Raw genomic sequence first — 22,532 nt, 5'->3', positions numbered from 1 at the left:
TACACAACATTCTTGAGACTGGAGCCCAAGGCCACATGCCTATGGTCATCACTGCCTCACTGTCCCACACCACAGGAATCTCCCTGGCCTCCCCACATGTTACTTGTATTTTAATCACCTCCTCTTCAACCCACTGGTGAGTGCAGGAGTCTCATCTTAGGGTTATGGGGATGGCCAAACACACGACACCTGACCCTGTACAGAGGAGACGGATAGCACTTTACTAATCACATATATTCACAGCCTGGGAGAGGAGGACACCACACCCCACACAGGCCCACATGGGGGTGGCACTCTCAGAAAGAGTGAACAGCCGGGAGCTGTAGGATCTGAGCTTTGTGGGATCAAGAGGGTGAGGTACCTCCTGGTTCCTGTAAGAGGATGTGATTGGCTTTTCTGAATAACTCCATGGGCTGGTAGGGACCTGAAACCCATACAAAGGATAAGGAGGGGGATGCCTGGGTGGCTCAGTTGTTGAGCGTCTGCCTTTGGCTCAGGTCGTGATCCTGGGGTCCTGGGATCGAGTCCATAGGGACTGGGATCAGGCTGCCCACAGGGAGCCTGCTTCTCCCTCTGCCTATGTCCCTGCCTCTCTGTCAGTGTCTCTCATGAATAAATAAATAAAATCTTTCAAAAAAAAAAGGGGGGGGTGGGATAAGCAGGAAACACACCTTTGATGAAAGGCTGTTTCTTTAGGAGACCTTGTCAACGGCAGAAGAGCGGGGAGAACTTATACTCACACCATGAGTTCCTCCACCTTTCACCAGACATAAAGTCATAACAGGGAACCTGTTCTGTTTTAGGAACCGTATGTAGATCTGAAGATACCTCCTCTCAAGGTCCTCCTCCACCTGTACTGCACTTGTTGTCCCCTCAGCAATCACAGTCTCCCTCTGTCCTGACCCTCATCCAAAGCCAAGGTTGCTGGGTGGCCTACCCCAAGCTTAGTGACTCTCACAGGTGATCACATCAGCACATTACACATGACCTTATTCCTCCAGGATGAAATACCCCAGGCCCTACTAAAGTCCTCACAAAACCCTGGTGGAGTTCAGAGTGGAGAAGCACTAGCGCAGTGCTGAGTGTCACCATCTTGTCTTAATTCCTCCTCAGCTCCGGATCCCTCTTCTGTCTACTCTTCTGCTGGAAACCTTGCCCACCTGCCCAGGTATCCAGTCTTGGACGCACTCTTCCTTCATGGCCACTCACATCCCTCATCTCTGAAGTCATACAATCACCTAAGTATCCAGTCCTGGTTCTCTTTCCCCCCTCAACTTCCTGGCACCAGAAGAGCTTTATCACCATAACCAGAAGACTGCTCCTCACAAATGTGTCTCACGGCTCACTCACCCGGGGCCACACAGGAGCCATGATGGTTTTAGATGTCTCTCTTCTGAACCCCTCCCCAGATTTCCAGACCTGTGTGTTTGACTGCTCACTTAATGCATCCACTCAGTGCTCTCCAAAACATCTCCCACCAACATCACTCATCTCAGTTGATGGAGCTTCCATTCCTACAGCTGCTAAGAAAAAAAACCCTAGAGATAACCCCTGAATCCTCCATTTCACCCTGTCTCTGTCCACATAGAAAATACAGTTGTCACTTTTTAAAACACATATCCAGAATACAATGACATCGAACCCAGCACTCTGGTCCAAAAACCCTCACCTAGCCTATGACAGTAGCCTCCACCCTGATCGTCCTGCCTCCTCCCTCAGCCCATAGTGTATACTTCATGCTATGGCGGGATGGAGCCTATCAGGACCTTGTAATACCACATGGCTGCTCATATCCAAGCCTCCCATTACCACCAGAGGACACACCCAACTTCCCAGGCAGTTATTCCAGTCCTGATTCCTGTCCGCCTTCCTGCTCTTTGCTCCCACCCTTAAGAAAAAAGAACGGTGGTTTCCTAGACAGTTCCAGCTGAGTGTTAATTCAAGCATGTGCACACCGTGTTTGATGCTCCTGGGATAACCGTGCACACACCGGTTGTCAGAATGGCACTTCAGAGTCCCGGGACACAACAATGCAGAAGACAAGCGGGTGGGGGTCAGGTCAGGGCCAGTGAAGGCGTGGGCCACCTCCCACTTGTTCGTGTCGGCTCCATAAGCGCTTCTGCAGCCGCGGGAATTGGGGAGAGTCCAGCCTTTGACCGAGTCCACGGCGGGTTCCACGGACTCAAAGCTCCCTGTACCCTTGCCCGGCCCAGAAGACCAGGCCTGCGCTGGCAGGCAAGCTGTGTGCCTCAGCGCTCACTACCGCCCCTTAGGTGTGCCCCTCCCCTGCAGCCCGCTCCCGCACGCCAGCGAGCGCGCCGGAGCTCACACACGGGGCCCCCGCCCACCCGCGCCTGCCTCTGCGGGACACGGGAGCCTGGGCCGCAGGGACGCGAGCAGACGCCCGGCGCTCCGGCCTCGAGGATTTGCGCCGGGGGGGGGGGGGGGGGGAGCGCGGGGAGGGCGAGGAGGGCCCAGGGGACGAGCGTTTACCTGCGTCGGGGCCCTGGACGCCGCCGCCGTCATCGGACTCGGGGTGGGGAGCGGACAGCCGGCCCGGGGGTCCCTGTTCTGTCCCCGGCGCGGGGCAGCCCGGGCGGCGTTTCCGAGCCGCGGACTCGCAACGGTGCAGCAGGGTAAGCGGCTCCTCGCGCCCCTTCTGTTGCGTCAGATCAATCTGAACGCAGAACGCCAGAGACCCTCACCAGGTGAACCAAAACAAGAGCAGCTGTCATGGCCGCCCTGAGGAGACAGCAGGAAGTCCCGCCCTCGCGATGGGGGCCACACGCGGAAGAGCCTTTCTTTAAGTTGTCATTGGAGAGCGACGCTGCCACTCGACTCCGGGCATTTTGGGTAAAGTAGTCTCCGCATTTACGAAGGCCGGGGTCAGGGACATCTGGCAGGTAAGGCCCGAGTCCTGCAGGTTAGTGCGTCTGAAAAGGCCGATTCTGTTGTTCTTCGCTTCCTCTTTGAGAGAATGTTATCATAGTCTTGCGCAGTGGTCCCTGCCACAGATCACCCAAATGTTTGGATACTTATTTCAGACCCAGCGAAATTCGCGGTCTCTTGGAGGCCGAGAATATTTCTGATGATCCTAAAGGCTACAAACCAAAGAAATACATCATTCCATAGTGTCTTTACGTCACAAGATGTCCTCCCCGCTTAGTGGAAGTTAATAAACATTACCTTATTTCAATTAGTATCTCATGGTCCCATTGGTGACTGTGTCACGCCTCAACAATATAGGCAGGTGGGCCGACAGATGGCACCTAAGCTCTGGCCCTGCCATTCACTGCCACAACACCCCCTCTTTCCAGGCAGTGCTCCTGGGGTTCGTCAGGTCGCCTTTCCCAGACACCTCCATTACGTGGGCTCACCTTTACTGTTATGCCAATATGGGGGTCCTGGGTCATGAGTGCACAGACCCTTTCCGTGTGCACCTTACTCTTGCTGCCACACCTCTCGCAACTGCATTCCCACAGCCACAGCTCCTCCTTGCCCTACATCATACTTATCTCCTCCACCTCTCTAATTGTTACTCAGCATACATCGCCCAGAATACGCTTGGCAGATTCAGACAGGATCAAGTACTATCCCAGACTATGATTTCCCCATTGGCAGAGGCAGCCATGAGTCCTATCAAGAAGGCCTCCCTCCCTGTTCCTTGCTTCAATGTCGTTAACCAAGAATCAAATCAGATTCAGATCCCGATGGCTCTCCTGCGGTTGTCCTGCACTTGATATCCCCTCACCAACCTTCGGAGTCCTTGGTTGGAGCAGGGCAGAGAGGAGGGGGCCTCTGGGGGTGGGGCGATCCCTATCCTGTCCTGGAGTCAATCACCTTGATCCTTACCTGGCACTATGGAGAAAACCAGGAGGAGAATGGGGGCGGTCCTGCCCTAACATCATTCCTAGGCAGGGAATTGCCCCTCTGCTGGGCTTTCATTGGAGCAACTCACCTGTCCTTGGACCAGTGTTTTCTGGTTAATATAGGTCCCATTACTCCAGGGGCCTGTTGTGAAGGATGTCCTTAGTGTCATGTGCGGGAAAAGAAGAGGTCTTGGGTATCATAAGGGGCGCTGGAAATTGCAGGGATTTCAAGGCAGAGGCCTGGGGACTTTGTGCTTTCTTAGAAGGGCCACAAGCATAATGCAGGGGAGTCATGTCTGCAATTCATCACATATATGTAGAGATAAAAGGGATGAAAATGTTTTCTGCTACCCATCCCAAGTTCTCTCCTCAGACTTTTTTTTTTTTTTTTTTTTTTTTTTAAGATTCTATTCACTTATTCATGAGAGACACACAGAGAGAGGCAGAGAGGCAGAGACACAGGCGGAGGGAGAAGCAGGCTCCATGCAGGGAGCCCGACGTGGGACTCGATCCCGGATCTCCAGGATCAGGCCCTGGGCTGAAAGCAGCGCTAAGCTGCTGAGCTACCCGGGCTGCCCCTCTCCTCAGACTTTTATAACAAAAGACATTAACAAAAGAAAACCATAAGTTTATTAGTATGTATATCTCATATGTACATGAGAGAGAGTCTGGGTTGAATAACTCAAAGACATGGATTTGTTTTCAGTCTTACAGAACATCTTTAACGAACAGTACAATATTAGAGAAGTAGCAAGACAAGGGAAAAGTACCTGAGTCTCTAGGGGTGGCATATTGTGGGAAGGCAAGCACAGATAGATAAAGGATAGTTAGTAAGGTGTGTTTTGTAAATTCCTATGGTGCTGTCGCCAGGCTGATAAGGGTCTAAAGTTGTCTTTGGTGATTAAATTTAGTCCTAGTAAATTTCTTTCCAGCTTTTAGGCAAATAGGAGGAGAGCAGAGTGTTTTTCTGGTTTTTGCTGCTGCTTATTGCCTTTAGTTCAAAATAATTCTGTGATGAGTGATAATGTGGAGTTACATGAAGAGGACCTCTAGTTGCACTGATGGAGTCAGATCTTCACACAGGAACTAAATAAATGATGAAGAGAATGTCAAAGAGCCCTAGGGATCCTGAAAAAATGAAAGCAAAGCAGAGGGAAGACCCTAGAATTTGGGGCAACTTTACACTGGGCAACCCAGGAAGGGCTCTAAGAGAAGAGGATATGGGAGTGAGTCTGGAATGAAGTGAAGGAGGCAACCCATATGGACAACAGATGAATAAAATATTTAAGTCTTGACGGTGATTAGCATTACAATAAGAGAACACAGGGCCTCTCGGCCATTTACATCCAAAGAGACCCCTCATTTCTGCAATTATTGTAGCCCAACAGTTTAGTGGACTCACTTTCCAAAATCAAGTAATTACCTTAAACAGGAAAATGGATTGTTATGGATTTGTTGGTGTATTTCAAATCCAGCCATTTATGACTAAGTCAAGTTGTTGCTCCAGACAGTTGTTGTGACACACTGTGCACAAACGCCCAGGTAGCCTGAAATCAGACTGCGCCTGTGCATGGTAGCTAGAATAGCATGCATAGTGATATGTACAGTTCTTAGAAATCCATGCCTATTCCAGAACCCCACTTGAATAGTCCACACCCAAATAATAACCACCCTTAAGAATCAGAGCCCTGTATGTACCTGGCATGGCTCAGATCTTCCCGAGTGGGCGCATACTCAGTGTCCCTTGGAGTGTGTACTTTCACCTTGCAATAAAGCTTTTTCTGTCATACTTTACTGTGACTCATCCTTGAATGCTTTCTAGTGGGGGAAGTCAAGAGCCTGGCACTAGCTGGTGGTTGAGGTCTCAGGGCCCAAGAACTCCCCTAGTTTCCAGTAAGGAGGGAGATTGTTAGTATTCCCATTCTATACTCAAGAAAATATATAGCAAGGGCAGTGAGGAGATTTACTTCAGGTCACAGCCCTGGAGAAGGGCCCAAGTAGAATGCACTTTGAGGTCTCTGGTCTCTGCAGCTCTGCTCTTCTCTGTGGCTCCCTCCATGCAAATGACACAGGGTCAGTGGGATTCTGAGAAATTACACATTATACTTCCACACTGTATCTCATTGGATTCCTGAAGTGGGAACCTCCCCATATCACCTCTGGCCTGGATTTAGTACTTTAGTTTGGAAGTGACCCTCCACGGTCCCCAGACTCAACATCAAGGAGAGAGAAAGATGAAGTGTCCAGGAAAAACCTTCCTCTATATTGGGGCACAAAATACATATGGGTGGGGGTGGAGGTCTAGTGGAAAAGGGCCTGGGAAACCCTCCACTCATCCCACCTGTGCTTCGCTATCAGTGCTACTACTATTGGCATAGGAGCTTGTAGCCAGAGGGGATCATGAGAGGTGGCAACCAGAACAGGTGGCACAGCCTCAGCAGGATCCAACCCAGGTCCTACAAAAGAATAGAGATTGGTTTCTTTCTCCTTACTCCTCTTCCCTGCTCACTCTCAAAGAGCAGCCTTGTTGGAACACAATACAACGAGATGGGATGACTCAAAAATGTTGTCCCGAGCATCCAGAAGCATAGATATGCTATGGGCTGAGATTTTGAGGCTGTGTGTGGAGGAGACTTGGAGGAGCCATCAGGGCTTTTTAAAAAAATATATTCCATTTTAGGTATCTATTAGACCATGAGGTAGAATTTCAATACATAAGAAATAGGGAGAAGATCTTGAAATAAATTTCAAAACTCTATTTAGATTAGATATACCCTGTTTTAGCTTTTCTCTTTTTTTCTTTTGTCTTTCAATTTCTTTTTCTTTTATTCTTCCCTACTCCTCTTCCCTCTTTTCCCCGTTTTTTATCCCAAAAGCCTACCGCACCCAGTTTTACCAGGTGATCTCCCATCCAGATATTAACCAAGGTGGTACTAAAGCAGGATGGGCCGTGGTTAGCTTCCAAGATTAGACGAAATGGGACACTTTCAGGGCAATATGACCATAGACTAGGTCTATTTTCAATAATAGCAGAAACAAACTTCAGGGCTGAATGGAAAGTGCAATGAAGAAAACTTGTCCTCCCGTTTGTAAACTCTATTAACCACAGGTTATTAGGGAGCCCCAAAACAAACCATGTTTAGGAGTAGATGTCAGGTAATTTCTAGAAATTGATATCTGATAAAAGTCAGTTACTAGTTAGTTGGGAATTGATTTTTTTAAATAAGGCTATTAAAATATATGGAGATTTCACTGACAGCATTAAGGGGATATTTTCAGCGCCCATCTTAGAACTTAAAGTAAAAACATTTTTAGGGGCGCCTGGGTGGCACAGTTGGTTGAGTGTCTTGACTCTTGGTTTCAGCTCAGGATCATGAGATCAAATCCGTTGTCAGGCTCTGAACTCAGGGCGGAGTCAGCTTGAGATTCTCCCACTCCCTCTGCCCCTCTCACTCATGCTCGCTCTCTCTCAAAAGAAAATAAATAAATCTTTAAAAAAATATTTTAGCTTTCATCTTAGAGGTAGTAAATAAGGGTTCAAACATGAAGACAGACAATTTTCCTATATAAATGTATTAGAATAGATTTTTACAATCTTGAACTGGACAGCTCATGGTTAAGTGTTAATAGGAAGCCTTAAATTGTACTTGGCATACTCAAATCCATAAAAGTAAAAATTCAGTTAAAGGTGGACTATAGGGCAGCCCGGGTGGCTCAGTGGTTTAGCACTGCCTTCATCCCAGGGCCTGATCCTGGAGACCTGGGATCGAGTCCCACGTCGGGCTCCCTGCATGGAGCCTGCTTCTCCCTCTGCCTGTGTCTCTGCCTCTCTCTCTCTCTCTCTCTCTCTCTCTCGCTCTGTGTCTCTCATGAATAAATAAATAAAATCTTAAAAAAAAGAAGGTAGACTATAACAAAATATAACAAAAACAAACTAAAAATAAAAATGTAAAAAAATTTATATGTGACAGTATGTAATGGACTGTGCTAATTTCAATGCTGTAACTAGTCACATTGGTTAAAGAGCAAATAAAACAGGCAATGTAGAGATGGCTCAGCGGTTGAGCGTCTGCCTTCAGCTCAGGGTGTGATCCTGAGATCGAGTCCTGCGTGGGGCTCCCCGCAGGGAGCCTGCTTCTCCCTCTGCCTATGTCTCTGCCTCTCTCTCTCTCTGTTTCTCTCATGAATAAATAAAATCTTTAAAACAAAAACATACCATATGAATGGTAATCCTTGAAGAATAATGATAAACACATGAAAAATTTCTAAGAAATGATCAAAATATTAACTAGATTGAAAATCATGTATATTTGAAATTCAAATATAACATGTTCATTTGCTGAAATTCTTTTTTTTTTATTTTTATTTATTTATGATAGTCACACACAGAGAGAGACAGAGAGAGAGAGGCAGAGACACAGGCAGAGGGAGAAGCAGGCTCCATGCACCGGGAGCCCGACGTGGGATTCGATCCCGGGTCTCCAGGATTGCGCCTTGGGCCAAAGGCATGCGCTAAACCGCTGCGCTACCCAGGGATCCCCTCATTTGCTGAAATTCTATTATGGCTTAATTTCCTCTAAAAGAAATTGTGCAGAAACATTCTTGTCTAAAAAAAACAAAAACAATGGGCTGCCTGGGTGGCTTAGTGGCTTAGTTGGTTAAGTGTCTGCATTCAGCTTAGGTCATGGTCCCAAAGGCCCCTCATTGGGCTCCTTGCTCAGTGGAGACCCTGCTTCTCCCTCTCCCTCTGCCCCACCCCCTGCTTGTGCACACGCGCGTGGGGGCTCTCTCTCTCTCTCTCTCTCTCTCTCTCTCACACACGAGTAAATAAAATCTTTAAAAAAAGAAACAATAATTCACCATTTGTACTGTACAATTTGCAGTACTAAAAGTGGCCAGAAAATTTAAAGATCTTTGAAAACCATTCAGAGAGTGGAATACATAAATAGACATATGATACAATTACCTAATCTTATGTTATTGTTCTTTTTAAAACTCAGTAACATGGGATCCCTGGGTGGCGCAGCGGTTTGGCGCCTGCCTTTGGCCCAGGGCGCGATCCTGGAGACCCGGGATCGAATCCCACATCGGGCTACTGATGCATGGAGCCTGCTTCTCCCTCTGCCTATGTCTCTGCCTCTCTCTCTCTCTGTGACTATCATAAATAAATTAAAAAAAAATTAAAACTCAGTAACATTTTAAAGTACTGTTTTTCCAGGATATTAAATTTAGAAACAGTTGAAACAAAGCACTGGGGGGGTTTCTTGCACTTGTATTTCAGTTATTTTCAGTATATTATACATAATAAATAAACAAAATAAAGATACTCTCTCTTTTGGCAAATAACCATATAGAACAGAATTGCCAATATGGCAAATCATTGCCCACATATCTTCCACGTACGATGCATATTGACTAGTAAGCTTTTTGAAACAAATGGAGCCAATGAATGAATTTAACAAACAGGTCAGGTAAAGGCAAGTCAATGGATATTTTACTGAATGTTTGTAAATGAGGGAGAAAATGTGTCTTGTAGATTCTCACGAATTTAAACGTTCATTCCCTTGGGTTAGGAGGTTGGAGGGAGGAGTGGCTAAGTGTGTCAGATGGAACTGTTAAAAAAAGAAACAAGAGGCCCCAAAGGGAGTCACATGCCCTAAGCCCATGTCATCAAACTAGGACTTAATACCTAACTTAATCATGATTTCAACTTCTCACACTTGTGGAACCTTAAAGCACACAATCTGGAATTACCTCATCAGCACCAGTGAGGCCCAACAGACTTGTGCTCCCCAAAGGAAAATGATCTTGCCTGAAACAATCTACTCCTTGCTAGTAACTTCCTTGTCCCACCCCTTCTGCCTATAAAAGTTTTCCATTTTGTATAGCTCCTTGGGGCTCCTTTCTATTTACTGGATGGGACGCTGTCAGATTCATGAATTGCTGAGTAAAGCCAATTAGATCTTTAAAACTTACTCAGTTGAATTTTGTTATTTAACAGAGCAAAACCTTAAATGTACACAGAGATGAATTTGTTTAACATTTTATAAATCCATTTGCAATTGAAATCAGACATTTAAGAAATTATGAGTGGAATGAAATACATAATAGACTGGAACTGTGAAGCAAAAGAAAGGGAAAGGGAAAAGTGTAGGCCTAAATTGAACATGAAATCATAGAATGAATTGAAGTAATGACAGTCAGTAGATGTAATGTGGAAATTAATGGTTTATTTGATTCAGAGAGCACATAATGATGTTATCAGATTTGGGTCCTTGTACCCAGAGATGGTAGAAATGAGACTGTGTCCACAATTTAAAAGCAGAGTCAAGGCTTTATTGGGGCACCAGCTGCAGTTGAAGGGAGACACAGTCACGAAAATGTGTCACATTGGCTCCTGGAAAAATAGGCAGGGAAAGTTTTAAAGGACCCGAGGCGGGAAAGGAGTGACGGCTAAGCATGTAGGGTGGGGAAATACAGGGAATTGGGAGCGAGTGCAAGCACAGTTGACAGAACGTGCTTCCTTTTATTTTTTTTTTAAGATTTTATTTATTTATTCACGAGATACACAGAGAGAGAGGCAGAGACATAGAGGGAGAAGCGGGCTCCTCGCAGGGAGCCAGATGTGGGCCTTGATCCTCGGACCCAGGATGGCACCCTGAGCCAAAGGCTGACGCTCAACCGCTCAGTCACCCAGGCATCCCAGAACATGCTTCTTTATACACGTATGTTTCTTTTTTTTTTTTTACACGTATGTTTCTTTTGTGTGTCAAGTCTCCACCTCTGGCAATGATGTTTAGCATTGTAATGAGGGGGAAAGTTCGTGAAAGGTCAAATTTGGCAGCCATCACATCTCATACTAGTTTGAACAGGTCTGGGATTGCTCTTTGGCTGTTGCTTTGCTCTGCAGGAACAATGATAACAGCTGGCAGGAGATGTCCTGGGTGCTTGCCTCCAGAACTCCCGCTAGGCCAGGGTCTCAGAGGTTCACAGAAGGCCCCTCACTGGCGTTGCTTCTGGCCACAGGCCCTCTGTGGCACTCCGCAGACACACCCTCCCTTCCCCTTTGCTGAGGGCCTCCACTCATCTTTTCATGGGGACCTAATGCTGATGGGCTCTCTTGAGGATCATTTCATTTTAACAGCCTGCAAACCATACAGTGTGCAGAGACTATTCCACTTTTCAAAGGAGGGATCTAGCTCTCAGAGAGGGCAAGGGACTTCCACAGGGCTGCACAGCTGCTACGTCCCTGAGCTGGGGACGGTCAGCCTACACCATGCTGGACCCTCTCACCCTGTTCGCCTCTGTTCTCCATTGGAAATTGCCCAGGACTGGGGCCAAGACACTCAGACACCTCACCTGCCAGACTGTCCATGGAGCCTGACCCACCAAGTAACCCTACCCTGACATCTCCACCTGAGACTCTCCGGGTCATAAGTGTCACTGTAGACCATCCTGTCCCCTCACCACCATTGGCAATAATTCCTCCCCACGGAGGGAGGAAGCCTAAATATGGCTTCTAGGTGGCCGCTCCACCTTGTGCCCCCATACTGAGCTGTCACCCAGTTATCACTGTCACTATTATGGGTGCTGGGTGGCCCTGAAGAACTGAGAGCAGACACTGAGGCCTTCACATATCCCTGCCCACAGCTCTTGCAGGAGACCTTAGCGCTTACAGTTCTCCCTCACCATTGTTGGTAAATTGCAAATTGTCTAAACAGTGGCTGCCAACCCGCTAGAAAGTTCCCATCCCTCCTGTAAAGCCTGTAAACCTCCCACCTTCCTCTCCCAACTAGACTGAGGCTTCTTAGCCCTGGGGGCAAGCATTAACCTGTAATGAATTCTGGGCCCCAGCTGTTTTTTTCCCCACCACCTGTAAGTCTTCAAACCTGTGTGAGCCTCCGGGCTGTACCAAGGTGTGCACCCAACTTTCTGTTCTGACTCCCACCAGCGCGTCATCAAATATGCAGAGATGGGATAGGTTGTTTTCTCTAAGCTAGACTATCTCTACACCCATCCCCCTCATCACACTTGGTCTGTGGGGACTACACAATTCTGTGTTGTTTGGGTGTCCCCATGACATGCCTGTCTCATGAGTCTCTGAGTATTTGTGCATTTATGTTGCCAGGCTTGGTGAGGTCTGGAAGGGTCCCCAGCACAGGAGCTTCTGTCCCATGGAGTTGGGGGTGTGCCTCCCTCCTGGCACGTGGGTGTTCACCAAGTTCTCCAAACTCTGTGGTATGATTGATCATTAACTCAATCTCTAGCTCCCCTCCACTGTGGATAGGGATGAACGTCCTAAGCGTCTACTCATGGATTAGTCTTTCTGGAGACCAGCCCCCATCCTGAAGCTACCCGGGAGTTGCCTCACTGAAACAAAAGACACTCCTATCACCCAGGAAATTCCAAGTGATTTTGGGGTTCTGTATCAGGCACCAAGGTCAAAGACCAAATATTAGAACAAAAGATGCTTCTAGTGCTCTCATCACTTAAGAAGTTACAAGGGTTTTAGGGGCTCTGTGCCTGGAACTAGGGACAGAGACCCACATATATATTTTCTGTTATTTCACAACCTGCCTCACAGAGGTCTTTCCAAACAAAAGGTTTCCCTTGTACCAAGAGGTATGTGCAAGAATATTCACAATAGTAAACACCTGGAGACAGCCCAGGAAAGAGGATGGATCAGTGGGCCTCTCCACACAGTGGAGCATTGTCTGCAGCCCCATAGTCCTCTGCACTATGAAATGTAGTGAGAGAAATGTCACAATATACCTCACAGAATACCCCCTTCCATGATTGAAGCCATTTTCACATGGTACCTTCTAGTTTCTCAATGTGATTGAGTCCCAGTTTCCTAGTGGAAACCAGCTCACAAATATATTCCAAGTAACCAACATAAGTGCTTTTGCCTCAGCTGTGCACAGCATCTTTTTATTTCCTCCAAAGTGCCCTTTCAAACTAGTTCTGCAAATGAGCTCCTCATCCCCCCCCACCCCCACCCCCACCCCATACCTGCCATCTCTGGAAGAAATGAACGGAAAGCATTTGACCTTTTTTGGTATTTATTTGTCAATAAAATAGCATTCTCAAACTTTCAATCACCAATCATATCAGATGAAGTTTAGCCATTAATATATCAAGTGAATTAAAGAAATATAACATTTGAATATAGAAGTTCCCTTTTATAGACTAAGGCCTATTTCTGGGTTTGTGCCCCTGCTCTGCCCCAGTAAAGATAAAGTGTGTGGACAGAGGCAGGGGAGCAGGAGGGAAAGCATCACTTGACCACTGGAAGCTGGTGTTTGTGTCCTGGAGTTGAACTTTCATGGATTTTAAGGAATAAACACCAACATTACACATTCATCCATTTATTCAGCAGGTTATTTGAATTTTTTGTCAGCCACTTTTCTGGGCACCTGAGATACACTCCAGTGAACGAACAGAAATTCCTCCTTAAACTTACATTTTAGTGAAGAAAATAAATGGAAAATATAATCAGGAAATTATATGTTCTAAATAGGGAGGTGCTATGGAAATATACGTATTTCCATACATATTCACATAGCATTACACTGAGGCTACAGCTGAGGAAGCTTCTGATGTGGAAGGAGTACCTTTGACGGCAATTTTCTGGTGAGTCCTCAGGTGGCGGTGGTAGGTGGATGACTGGCGGTAGCTTCTCTGGCAAAGCGCACATACATAGGGCTTCTCACCCGTGTGGATTCTCTCATGGGCCAGAAGGTTGGTTTTGTGGCTGAAGGATTTTTCACATGTGCTGCACCTGAAAGGCTTCTCTTCTGTGTGAATCTTCTGATGCACGTGTAGGTCTGACGCTTGGAAGAAGCCTTTGTTACACTCAGCACAAATGAATGTCCTCTCATTGTTGTGTCTTCTCTGATGGGCTTTTAGCTGAGAGAAATACCTAAAGATCCTGGGACATTTTTCACATCTGTAGGAGTTTTGGGCATCACGGAATCTTTCTTGGGGTCCCCTACATGTGGAATTCCCATCGGTTTTTTGGTGGGTAGAAACAGGGTCAGGGGTGACTGGGGTTGACCGAGAGTGAAACCCTGGTGCCCCCTCCATCAGGACATCTTGATATGGGCGTCCTTGCAGGGACCCTTCCTGGGACTTGGACGTACCTAGACCCGCTCTTCCAGGGCTGAGCAGATTCTTCAAAGAAACACTGTCCTCTTCAGGCTGAGGACAGTCCTCCTCATGGACAATGAACAGGGAAGGTATTGCATTGCCTTGACTAGTAATACCGTCATTGTGATAAATGTTGTCGCCATTTGCTTTATCTCACTGTGGGGGATAAAACGACTCAGTGAAGTTGTACCCAAGAAGGGAGTCCACACACAACATCCCTCTGGTACCTTGGCTTACCCCCACTCACCTTGTCCTGTTTCCAGGGAAGTATCTTGGGAAGTCCAGGAGGGTGTCCCCATGTTCTCTTCTGTTGGGGTTCCTGCTGACAATTGTTTCATGAAATGAACGATGACTTCTCTTAAGGGCATATTCTCAGAAAAGAGGGCTTCCTGACCCTTCATGTGGACGTGGACCTGTAGAGAAACAAAGCCTGATCACTGTCATTTATGGATCTGTTGAGTGACAGAAGCCTTTGTGGAAGCTCTGCTCTCATCAGGCTTTCCCAGGATCCTTCTACTACATGCTGCCACACCCACTATTCTGCCCTTATGCCTGCCGGCCTTAAAGTTCATGGTGATTTCTAATTAGTGTGTCATTCTCAATGAAAAAAGACTAATACCAAGGACTTCTGAGGGAAGAATGAGCTTGTGTTAAGGTATTTCTCCCCATTCTTGAGGTTTCTGTTCTATTGCCAATTTCTTACTGAGCTCTCATACCATCTCACTGGCTAAAATCAATTAGTATGTTAGCTCTTATATGTCCTACTGAATAGTTACCTATAAAATGTATGCTTTAATTTTGCTTACTTAGCATGGTAAAGAGCCTCTTTTGTGAGAACTAATAAATGGATTCTTTATCTACTTACAAGCAACTCCAACAGGCTGTATTTTTTTAACGGCTATATTTAATCCTTACACACCTCTGCCCCTCACCCCAAGAGTTAAAACCCTCTACTTACTAATCCAGGTAGCTTCATGCCATCATCAGTCAGATCTTCCATGAATTTCTCCAGGTTCCTGCCACTTGCATTCCATTTCTCTTTCAATATGGACCTGTCACTGCAGTGGCCATTGATCATAAACTGTTCCAAGACCAGATGAGAAATAATCTCATCCTTGCTGTGTTTCTCTGGTTGCAGCCATGAGTGAAATAACTTGTAGAGATTTTGCAGTTCCTGCCTTGCACTTGAGTTACTGTTTTGCAATAAAGTGAGCTGAGTGCTTGGGAACTCATAGATCTCGTCCTCCTCCTGAATGGCTGGTCCTTGGCTAAGTTTATGTTCTAGGTTTTCTGACCCAGGATCATTCATAGATGGTTCTCCCTGAAATGATATTCTGTTATCTGAAGCCATTCTTAACAAGAATTCTCAGAGATTCAACTTTAGATATTCAGTTCCTACTGATTTGTTTCTCTGGAGGTCTGTTTCAACTGCTGGTTGAAGACTGCAAGCTAAAAATAGAAGGGATATATAATTAATTACAGCACTGGCATAATTCAAAAATCTAGTTTCAGGTAAGTTCGTGGATGAACTCTACTAGACATTTAAGAAAGAATGCTAATCTTCCATAAACTGTCCCCAGAGCATAAAAAAGTGGGATCACTCCCTTTTAGTTAATGAGTTCAGCAGCTCCCTGATAACAAAAAAATTATAAGTACATTAAGTAAAGGTACACTACAGGGATGCCTGGGTGGCTCAGGGATTGAGCCTCTGCCTTCCGCTCAGCGCGTGATCCTGGAGTCCCAAGGTCGAGTCCCACATTTGGCTCCCTGCATGGAGCCTGCTTCTCCCTCTGCCTATGCCTCTGCCTCTCTCTGCGTGTGTCTCTCATGAATACATAAATAAATAAAATGTAAAAAAAAAAAGAAAGAAAGGTACACTACAGGTCAGGATCTCTCACAAATGAGAGGTATAGAAATGGGAAGCAAAATATTTGCAAATCAAATCCAGTGACATATAAAGAGAATAATATATTACAAAACAAGTGGAGTTTACTTTCTAAATGAAACATTGGGTGAAAATTAAAAAGTCAATTACCACATGAATAGAGCTTAGAAAAACAATATGATCCTTGGGTACATTAAACATGTTTAATGAAAGTCAGTGCTCTTTATCAAAAGACATTTAGTAAACGAGGAATAAAGAGAACTTCTTTAATGTCATAAAGTATACAAAATACAGCAAAACATATCCTTAAGTGTTTTCCCCTGAGAGATGGATGGCCAACTCTATGCAACCTTGGACTACTTTTTAATCAGTAAAAAAAAGGCAAGAAAATATATTAAATATCATTTTTTGTACATGTCCTGATTTTGTTTCCAATAAAGTATCAAATGTTCTTTTTATATATATACATATATTCTTTTTATTGAAGTACAATTTTCCAACATATAGTATAACACCCAGTGCTCATCCCGTCAATTGCCACCCTCAGTGCCCATCACCCAGTCATCCCATCCCCCACCCACCTCCCCTTCCACTATCCTTTGTTCGTTTCCCAGAGTTAGGAGTCTTTCATGTTTTGTCACCCTCTCTAATTTTTCCCACTCATTTTCTCTCCTTTCCACTATAATCATTTCACTATTTTTTATACTCCCCATATGATTGAAACCATATAATGAATGTCCTCCGATTGACTTACTTCACTCAGCCTAATAACCTCCGGTTCCATCCACGTCAAAGCCAATGGTGGGTATTTGTCGTTTCTAATGGCTAATATTCTATTGTATACATATACCATGTCTTCTTTATCCACTCATCTTTTGATGGACACCAAGGCTCCTTCCACAGTTTGGCTATTGTGGACATTGCTGCTATAAACATTGGGATGCAGGTGTCTCAGCTTTTCACTGCATCTGTATCTTTGGGGTAAATCCCCAGGAGTGCAATTACTGGGTGGTAGGGGAACTCTATTTTTAACTCTTTGAGGAACACCACACAGTTTTCCAGAGTGGCTGTACCAATTCACATTCCCACCAACAGTGCAAGAGGGTTCCCCTTTCTACGAATATTAGACAAGGTGAATTTTTGCAAGATGTCTGATACAAGACTAATTTACCAAAATCTGTTGGATTGTATTATAACACTAGAAAATTAAATTTAAAAAATACTCAACTAATGTATTACCATTAAACATCAAATATCTCAGAAAAAGTCGAATGAAAATGTACAAGCCCTCTATGGAAAAACAATATTAATAAATATTATATTCATAAATGATAGCTATGTTCGTGAATTGCAAGACTCAATTCCAGTTGGAAAACATCATTTTTTTATAAATTAATTTTTTATTGGTGTTCAATTTACCAACATACAGAATAACACCCAGTGCTCATCCTGTCAAGTGTCCGCCTCAGTGCCCGTCACCCACTCACCCCCAACCCCCGTCCTCCTCCCCTTCCACCACCCCTAGTTCGTTTCCCAGAGTTAGGAGTCTTTATGTTCTGTCTCCCTTTCTGATATTTCCCACACATTTCCTCTCCCTTCCCTTATATTCCCTTTCACTATTATTTATATTCCCCAAATGAATGAGAACATACACTGTTTGTCCTTCTCCGATTGACTTACTTCACTCAGCATAATACCCTCCAGTTCCATCCACGTTGAAGCAAATGGTGGGTATTTGTCGTTTCTAATGGGTGAGTAATATGGAAAACATCATTTATCCCCAAGTTGCTGGATAAATTCAATGCCATGCCATTGGAAATCCAGCAAGTGGTTGTGTTTGTGTGTGGTGTGTGTGTGTATGTGAACATTGACAGCTGATTCTAAAATTACAGTGACATGTGTAGGCTAAAAATAGCCAAGACAATCCTGAAGAATAATAACTATTTCAGGATTTATATAATCACAAAACAAAACAATTATGAGACTATATTCATTAAGACTGTGATGATGGCACAAGGATAGACAAATAAGGCAACCAAACAGAATATTATCCTGATATTGGTTGACGGCTATACTGCCGCTGGCTTTCTATAAAACATGACACTGAAGTGCATGTGCTGATAGTAAGCTTAATTTTTTCTTCCAATAAATGGTGCTAGGTCAACTGAATATTCATAAAGGAGAAAGTTGGGATCCCTAGGTGGCGCAGCAGTTTAGTGCCTGCCTTTAGCCCAGGGCGCGATCCTGGAGACCCAGGATCGAATCCCATGTCAGGCTCCCGGTGCATGGACCTGCTTCTTCCTCTGCCTATGTCTCTGCCTCTCTCTCTCTCTCTCTGTGACTATCATAAATAAATAAAAATAAAAAAACATTAAAAAAATAAAGATTTCATAAAGGAGAAAGTTCATCCTGACCCCAATCTTACCCCATTTAATTTTTTTTAAACATTTTATTTATTTATTCATGAGAGACACACACAGAGGCAGAGACATAGGCAGAGGGAGAAGCAGGCTCCTCACGGGGAGCCTGATGCAAGACTTGATCCAAAGACCCCAGGATCACGCCCTGAGCCAAAGGCAGGTGCTCAACCGCTGAGCCACCTAGGCGTCCCAGTCTTACCCCATTTACAAAAATTAGTTCTAGGGATGTCTTAGTTGAGTAAAATAAAACTTCTAGAAGACCAACTGGAAGAATATATTTAATAACTTGTAGTAGAAAAAGATATTCTTTATTCAACAGGAAGAACTCAACAGGAATTTCCTTTTCCACAGACGAGACTGACACACTGGACTACATTAAAACGAGAAGTAAAAAAAAAAAATGAATAGTATTCATCAAGTAAAGTCATTCATTCATTTTTTTTTAAAATGCAGCACAGGGTGCCTGGGTGGCTCAATCAGTTAAGTGTCTCCCTCTGGCTCAGGTCATGATCTCAGGGTCCTGGGATCAAGGCCCACATTGAGCTCCCTGCTCAGAGGGGAGTCTGCTTCTCCCTCTTCCTCTGCCCCTCCCTGCCACAGGTTCCCTCTCTCAAATAAATAAGTAAAATATTTTCTTAAAAAAAAGCAAATTTCACGCCACAAAAATCAGAAAAATGTGAATGGTAGGATTGATACGTGGGCACACAAAGACCTAATTAATTGCTGTTAGTCGATTTTGTTTCATGCTTTGTGTTAAGCTTTGCTCAGACTAGCCACCCTGATCCCATCAGTTAATGAGGCAGTGGATTCTGGAAAAACCCCATAGGAGAAAGTTGAGCACATTCTTTCTTCTTCCTAATCCATTTATCACAAAGCTTCTAGTCAACCTTTCCAACATCCTCATCTGCTCAGGTCACACTCCACTTTACTCCCTCTACACCTCCCTCTTCCTCAAGAAAAGTACCAAGTCCTTCCCCGTCTCAGGAAACCTTGCCAGAGGCATCTCACCCCTCCATCCTCACCTTAGGTGTTGTGGCTGGTTTTTTATATCCAGGTACCTCAGTCCCCCTCCCTCCCTCCCTCCCTCCCTCCCTCTCCTTTCTACTGTAGAATCCATGCCCTCTTCTTCTTTTGGGCCTCCCCACAAGTTCTTTTTCTGTATTACTCCAGGCACACAGGAGCCACATGCTCATACTTGCACACATGCTCTGAATCCCACACAGACACAGCTGTGGAGTATTATTACAGCCAAAACCTTGGAATTAAAAACTGACTGCCGGGATCCCTGGGTGGCGCAGCGGTTTGGCGCCCGCCTTTGGCCCAGGGCGCGATCCTGGGGACCCCGGATTGAATCCCACGTCGGGCTCCCGGTGTATGGGGCCTGCTTCTCCCTCTGCCTGTGTCTCTGCCTCTCTCTCTCTCTCTATCATAAATAAATAAATAAAATTAAAAAAAACCTGACTGCCATGTTAAAAGTTCTCATCACGGGGAATCCCTGGGTGGTGCAGCGGTTTGGCGCCTGCCTTTGGCCCGGGGCGCGATCCTGGAGACCTGGGATCGAATCCCACGTCCGGCCCCCCGTGCATGGAGCCTGCTTCTCTCTCTGCCTCTCTCTCTCTCTGTGTGTGACTATCATGAATAAATAAAAGTTAAAAAAATTTAAAAAGTTCTCATCACAAGAAAAAAAAATGAAACTATTAATATGATGGATGTAAACTAGACTTACTGTGTTATCATTTTGCAATATATACAAATATCGAATCATATGTTATACATCTGCAACTAACAATGTAATACATCAATTATATCCCAAAACAAAATGAAACAAAGCCCAGCTTAACCTGGAGTCGGGCATTTATGAACTGTGTGACCACGGCACATTACCCATTGGGTTCTTATCTATGTCATGGGGGCTCTGATCTCTGATGACACCTAGAACCCAGAGTTTCAATGGGAGCTAAAAGAGTTAATACCTAGGAAGACTACTGGAGCATTTGCTGGCTCATGTTAAGCAACTCAGTAAAGTCTGCTAAATACCTGATATCCCTCCTTTGAATTTTAGCTCCTACCCACTCATCCCAATCTACTGTGGGCCAACACATTCACAAGATGTAATAAAAGTGAATTACTAGAAACATAAAAATAACAAGACAACAGAGACATACAAAAAAGGCTTTCTCAAGAAGTCTCTTGCAATCAGGCAAGGTTTTTATAGAGAAGTTAACACAATAGACCATCCCACACTTGAGGGACCCCCCATAACTTTGCACCAGGAATTTCCTCCTCAGAGGTATGCTTACATACACATGCATGCACACTTACACACACAAAATCAGAAATTTTCCTTTCAAATGGATAGGAAATATCAGAAAGGGAGACAGAACATGAAGACTCCTAACTCTGGGAAACGAACTAGGGGTGGTGGAAGGGGAGGAGGGTGGGGGTAGGGGTGAATGGGTGACAGGTACTGAGGGGGGCACTTGACGGGATGAGCACTGGGTGTTATTCTGTATGTTGGCAAATTGAACACCAATAAAAAATAAATTTATTATTAAAAAAAGAAATTTTCCTTTCATCCTAGAAACTCACCTCAGGAAGATTGAACTTCAAACTGGGCAGTTTTGGGCTGAAAGCTGGGCCGCTATGTGACTCACTATCCACACTGGATTCATCTGACAGGCCTTCCTAAGTCTCCTCCCTTTTATATGGTGTGGAGTCAATGATGCATTTACAGACATGATTGGATAAAATTTGCTCACTGCTGAAATCCTTGATGGAATCTCGATCTGGCTCCAGTTCCAGCTCTCCAATAGTTATTACATAACAGCCCTGGAGTGGCACCTGCACAGCTCAGGTGATTAAGTGTCTGACTTCAGCTCAGGTCATGATCTCAGGGTCCTGGGATGAAGCCCCTGCCAGCCTCCAGGCCTCAGGCCCCCACACCCCTCCAGGTTAATTTCTAGGTATCTTAAAAAAAAAAAAACAAAAAAAAATTTCTAGGTATCTTAAGGCTTTGAGTGCAATTGTAAATGGAAGTGACTCCTTAATCTCTCTTTCTTCTGTCTCATTGTCAGTGTTTAGAAATGCAACTGATTTCTGTGCATTGATTTTCTATCCTGCCACTTTGCTGAATTCCTGTGTGAGTTCTAGCAATTTGGGGTGGAGTCTGTGGGTTTTCCAAATAGAGTATCATGTCAACTGCAAAGAGTGAGAGTTTGACTTCTTCTTTGCTGATTTAGATGCCTTTTATTTCTTTTTGTTATCTGATAGCTGAGGGTAGGATTTCTAGTACTATGTTGAACAACAGTAGTGATAGTGGACATCCCTGCCACATTCCTGGCCTTAGTGAGTGGAAGCTCTCAGTTTGAAAGAGATTAAGAATGATATTCTACTTGCTGTGGACTTTCTTTTTTTTTAATTTTTTTTAAAATTTTTATTTATTTATGATAGTCACAGAGAGAGAGAGAGGCAGAGACACAGGCAGAGGGAGAAGCAGGCTCCATGTACCGGAAGCCCAATGTGGGATTCGATCCCGGGTCTCCAGGATCGCGCCCTGGGCCAAAGGCAGGCGCCAAACCACTGCGCGACCCAGGGATCCCTTGCTGTGGACTTTCACATATGGCTTTTATGATATTGAAGTATATTCCCTCTATCACTACACTATGAAGAGTTTTAATCAAGAAAGGATGCTGTACATTGTCAAATACTTTTTCTGCATCTATGAGAAGATCATATGGTTCTTGTCCTTTACTTTATTAATATAGTGCATCACGCTGATTGATTTGCAGATGTTGAACCACCCCTGCAGTCCAGGAATAAATCCCACTTGGTCGTGGTGAATAATCCTAATGTACAGTTGGATCCTACTGGCTAATATCTTGGTGAGCATTTTTGTATCCATGTTCATCAGAGATATTGGTCTGTAATTCTGCTTTTTGATAGGGTCTTTGTCTGGTTTTGGGATCAAGGTAATGCTGTCCTCATAGAAAGACTTTGGAAGGTTTCTTTCCATTTCTGTTGTTTGAAACAGCTTCAGAAGAATAGGTACTAATTCTTTTTTAAATGTTTGGTAGAATTTTCCTGGGAAGGGATGCCTGGGTGGCTCAGTGGTTGAGCGTCTGCATTTGGCTCAGGGCATGATCCAGGGGTCCTGAGATCCAGTCCCGCATCAGTCTCCCTTCAGGGAGCCTGCTTCTCCCTCTGCCTATG

At 44.9% G+C, this 22,532-nt stretch overlaps 2 protein-coding genes across 3 annotated transcripts in view; both read right to left on the bottom strand.

The window, feature by feature from the left end:
• The window catches only part of LOC129500887 (zinc finger protein 154-like), a 29,480-nt gene extending 26,611 nt beyond the window's left edge, over window positions 1–2,869 (bottom strand). The window contains exon 1 of one of the 2 annotated variants that reach the window (XM_055311777.1): window positions 2,494–2,869. In XM_055311777.1, coding sequence (XP_055167752.1) covers window positions 2,494–2,526 — 33 coding nt within the window. In that variant the 5' untranslated portion in view covers window positions 2,527–2,869. The remainder of the gene's footprint in view (window positions 1–2,493) is intronic. The other variant, XM_055311778.1, reaches the window with a different exon arrangement.
• Window positions 2,870–13,212: 10,343 nt separating this feature from the next.
• Window positions 13,213–20,947, bottom strand: ZSCAN4 (zinc finger and SCAN domain containing 4). The gene is given in 4 exon segments (XM_055311797.1): window positions 13,213–14,170; window positions 14,233–14,431; window positions 14,977–15,467; window positions 20,913–20,947. Coding segments are annotated over 3 exon segments (1,326 nt in total). The 5' UTR covers window positions 15,370–15,467; window positions 20,913–20,947; the 3' UTR covers window positions 13,213–13,436.
• Window positions 20,948–22,532: the final 1,585 nt, after the last annotated feature.

The sequence above is a fragment of the Nyctereutes procyonoides genome, unplaced genomic scaffold (genome assembly GCF_905146905.1).
Source record: "Nyctereutes procyonoides isolate TBG_1078 unplaced genomic scaffold, NYPRO_anot_genome, whole genome shotgun sequence".
NCBI lineage: Eukaryota > Metazoa > Chordata > Mammalia > Carnivora > Canidae > Nyctereutes > Nyctereutes procyonoides.
The sequence above is the reverse complement of the archived record's forward strand: the minus strand, read 5'-3'. Positions and strand labels throughout refer to the sequence as shown.